We start from the raw sequence: 4,197 nt of genomic DNA on the forward strand, positions 1-4,197 counted from the left end.
TCACAAACTCGGTTTCATATTTTATTTACCGCTCGTTGTTTTTAATTTACGATACGGAAGTCGAGGGAACTGGTGGTCGGTGACGGAACTACTCGTGACGGTGTTCTGCGACGGGATGGCCACGGGGACGGCGAGGGAGGACACGACGACTGGAGGGTGAAAGGGTTCTTAATGTGATTTTCAGTCATTCGTTCGAATTCGTTTACGTTTCATCTTTTTTTTTTTTTTTTAAATACATGCCACGTCAAGCGGTCAGCTGCAGCGGTCACCAAGAGGCGGCACAGTAGCGCGACCCGCAAACGGAATATTCGAAGGAGATAAACTACTTTGGTTGTCGGCGTGTCGCCACTACGTCACTCATCGATAACTTGCCACCTAGCCAAAATCGGAAGGTTGCCCCCACTTGATTGCACACCTTACTGACCGGTGCGAAATGGCGAGAGAGGGTGAAGTGGTTTGCGTCACCGGCGGCAGCGGCTGCATTGGATCCTGGCTCGTCCGTCTCCTTCTCGACCGTGGTTACTCCGTCCACGCCACCATTCAGGATCTCAGTTTATTCTCTCTCCCTCTCACTCTCTCTCGTTTCTAGTTTCTGCTTTCGTAAATGCAAATTCATTAATCTGCGGAATTGTCATCTCCTGCTTAATATTCCAATTTGCAGAGGATGAGAGTGAAACGAAACATCTAGAAGCTCTGGAAGGAGCAGGGGCCCGTCTTCGTCTCTTCCAAATCGATCTCCTTAACTATGCCTCTATCCTCACAGCCGTCAGTCGCTGCGCTGGAGTCTTCCATCTCGCCTCCCCCTGCATCGTCGATGAAGTTCTAGAGCCCGAGGTTCTTGATATATTGACCTGAAATTCTGTTAGAATGATCAAAAGCCAGGCCTTGACAGAGCACCCTATATTCCCGCAAATTCAACTCTTTTTTTTTTTTTTTTTTTTTTTTTTTCCTTTTATTATACATCGTTTTGTTGTGATATATTCTACGTAATTTGGTGGTTCCACAGAAACAACTTCTGGACCCGGCGATCAAGGGAACTCTAAACGTGTTGACGGCGGCAAAGGAAGCAGGGGTGAGTCGCGTGGTGGTGACTTCATCCATCTCAGCTATTGCTCCGAGCCCTAATTGGCCGGCCGATATCGTCAAGTCTGAGGATTGCTGGACCGACATTGAGTACTGCAAGCAGAAAGGAGTGAGTGCCCCTGCACCTGAATTTGGATAGGTTTTCATAAATTTATCTCGGACTATAATTGTGGTTCCCAGATTGGATCATGAAGGCATTGCATAGTTGTGTGTTCAGTTTACGTTTGGTCTTATGGATGGGGGTGTGTTTGTTTGGTTTTTTGTGGTGTAGTTATGGTATCCGCTTTCTAAAACCCTAGCTGAGAAAGGTGCTTGGGATTTTGCCAAAGAGAAGGGTTTGGATGTGGTGGTGGTGAATCCTGGGACGGTAATGGGCCCTGTGATCCCTCCTAGGCTCAATGCAAGCATGTTAATGCTTGTTCGCCTTCTCCAGGGTAAGTATCTATCCTTGCAGCATGTCTTTGTTGGTTCTATTGTTGTTATTGGTGGATTCTTTCATCGAAAATAAAATCACGATTTTTCCACCATCTTAGGTGTGGTTTATATCAATTGAATTGATGTACTATTGTTTTTAATTTAATCGGAGCGTTTCATAACTTCAACCTGAAATAGCAAATTAATACTCGGGTGTCTTGGGCGGTTTAGCAGATCATGTTGTCCGTGATCTGTGAGGACACATCAGCTGCTCTTTGACTTTTTATTCTAGTTATTACTCGTTGTATTTCTAACCTCTAATGAAAACCATAATTGTCTTAATTCTAATTTTCTTATGTCTAGAGCTTATAGATGCACTGATGGTGCCATTTTATTCTTACTGCAGGATGCACTGAAACGTATGAGAACTTTTTTATGGGATCTGTGCATTTCAAAGATGTAGCTCTAGCACATATATTGGTGTATGAGAACAAATCAGCAAGTGGAAGGCACTTGTGTGTTGAAGCTATATCTCATTATGGTGATTTTGTGGCAAAGGTTGCTGAAATTTACCCTGAATATGAGGTGCCAAGGTAATAATTTGACTTCCTGCTTCTGCATGTGGGTTTGAAAGTAATAACCATTTACTTGTCTTTTTTTGAAAAAAATGAACATCTGAACCTTCCAAACAGCATCAGAACTATAAATTCTGAATATGGTGGGATTGAATTTGCATTCCAATGATAGTTATTTTCTAGAGATTATTATGCTTGATGATGATGGATATATCCGACTACCATTTGCCAAATGAGCTTTATTGAGTCTACATTGATATTGTAGCGTCTGTACCACTGAAGTTTATCATCGCATTTGGTTTGGTTTTAACTACTTTTTGTGTTTGAGTTTACCCCACCCAATCTCACTCCGATCCTTTGACTAAGTGGGGTGATCAGGCTGGGTTTCCTGCACTTTGAGTTCACTAAATTCTGGATCTTTTTGTAACCGTTTTCTTAATTTCTGATTGCTATAGGACAGAAAAGGGTTTTTTTGATGCCTTGTTTTATATTAATTGTAACCGCCAAGGTGTCTTTAGAGATAAGGTTTTACCACTCCATCGGTTTTGCTTTTTGATGTTGTCACTGCCAAGGAGTCCTAAGTTGTAACCATGGTATTTCTCCCCCATAAGTTAGGGTTCATAAATAAATTACGGGGTTCCGTCCTCTTCTTTAGAAAAAATAGTGGGGTGGATATGTGGAGGTCCAGTATGGTACTTCTGTTCTTGCTTCTTAATGATGTCTACTGGCTTGTATGCGTTCTATTGATTTTAGAATTTCCTGTCAAGAAACCTAATTTCACGTAGATATATATCTGCCTGAATTCCCAAAGGTTTGTTTCTGTTTCTCCAGCTCTGTCATATCCATTTGATGGAATTATTCCAACTTATATGCAGTAGAAATGGTCTTATAAATTGTTGATGCTATGATGTCTCTGTATATGTAGGTTGCCAAAGGATACCCAACCTGGTTTGTTAAGGACAAAGGATGGATCAAAGAAGCTGATGGACTTGGGCTTACAATTCATACCCATGGAGCAAATTATCAAGGACGCTGTTGAGAGTTTAAAGAGCAAGGGATTTATTTCTTGAATTCAGCTCCAGGCTTCACTGTAGAACTTCAAGGACCCAATTACTAGCTGCAGATGCTCACGAACACCCGGTGACCTATCTATCTTGTAAATTGACTGGGTGGTGAAGACAAGTATGTATGAATAATTCTAGACAATAAAGTAAGCTTATTTACTTCAAGCTAGTATGTCCTTGCAATCTTTTCCAGGTATGTAATCGAGAAAAAACTAGATTGTTGTTTGTTTCAAGAAGTTCTGTCCGGTATTTCTTCCAAGTTGCTTCTTGACAGAGTCGAATTTCTAAGAACTTTTGTAGTAAAAATGGAGGTACTTGGTAAGTTGTAAATGTGTAAAAAAATGATATTTGTTAGCAATCAAAATGGCTGCTCTGCACTTTCTGCCTTGATTTCGGATTCTTAAGCCTTTTCACTGCTGTTATGTTAATTTTGCCTATTTGATGCATTACCTTTGCCAAAAGCCCATGAAAAACAGCCTTGTGTTCTCTGTAAATTGATATGGTAATCAACCAGCAGCAGATGACAACTCTGCCTTTTCTATATATAACAGTGATATACATACTGGTTTTAGCATATTAAGAAAAGACAAACTATTCCCTCTCATTTTGATCTCTCTAACTTTCTGTCAAGCCTGATATTCATCTCACTTTGCTTAGTGAATAAGATAGTACGGCTTTGATTTTGTACTTTTGCTTGAATGAAAACCTCAACCAGACCCTAACAAATATCACAACAATCGGAATTTCTAGCGCCTGTGTTCAAGCGGGGTCGATTCAAAGAACCTCAGGTCCTCCTCAAGATCAGGGCAACCTTATCAAACATGTTGTCAATTTAGAGTGAAGACGTCGACGGAAATACTAAATTCTACGGATTGAGCATAGAAAGGTAGTGAAATATGGCAACCCATATGATTTGAAAGACAGAATTTTTAAGTGCTCTATAATGGTTTTACAAGGGTCTAGTGGCCCATCTTTCAGATTGGTCAGTAAAGATTTTCTAACGAGCTTATCAATTTAGTGATCACCTTGTTCTGGTCCTAGATGTAGACTTTGGATTACAT

General features: G+C 40.7%; 1 protein-coding gene across 1 annotated transcript; it reads left to right on the forward strand.

Annotated features, from left to right (window-relative positions):
• Window positions 1-363: 363 nt before the first annotated feature.
• LOC122294056 (cinnamoyl-CoA reductase 1) lies at window positions 364-3,526 on the forward strand. The gene is made up of 6 exons (XM_043102516.1): window positions 364-551; window positions 662-834; window positions 1,007-1,192; window positions 1,355-1,517; window positions 1,904-2,090; window positions 2,998-3,526. The coding sequence occupies exons 1-6, from the start codon at window positions 434-436 to the stop codon at window positions 3,140-3,142; spliced, it is 972 nt and encodes a 323-aa protein (XP_042958450.1). The 5' UTR covers window positions 364-433; the 3' UTR covers window positions 3,143-3,526.
• The last annotated feature ends 671 nt before the right edge of the window (window positions 3,527-4,197 follow it).

Source organism: Carya illinoinensis, chromosome 14 (assembly GCF_018687715.1).
Source record: "Carya illinoinensis cultivar Pawnee chromosome 14, C.illinoinensisPawnee_v1, whole genome shotgun sequence".
NCBI classification, from domain to species: Eukaryota; Viridiplantae; Streptophyta; class Magnoliopsida; order Fagales; family Juglandaceae; genus Carya; species Carya illinoinensis.

Excerpts from the sequence above, each read along its gene's own strand:
- LOC122294056 (XM_043102516.1), top strand. The coding sequence starts at position 434 with ATGGCGAGAGAGGGTGAAGTGGTTTGCGTCACCGGCGGCAGCGGCTGC. Across the intron at positions 552-661 it reads CGCCACCATTCAGGATCTCA|AGGATGAGAGTGAAACGAAA; the intron begins GTTTATTCTCTC and ends TCCAATTTGCAG. Across the intron at positions 1,518-1,903 it reads GCTTGTTCGCCTTCTCCAGG|GATGCACTGAAACGTATGAG; the intron begins GTAAGTATCTAT and ends TTCTTACTGCAG.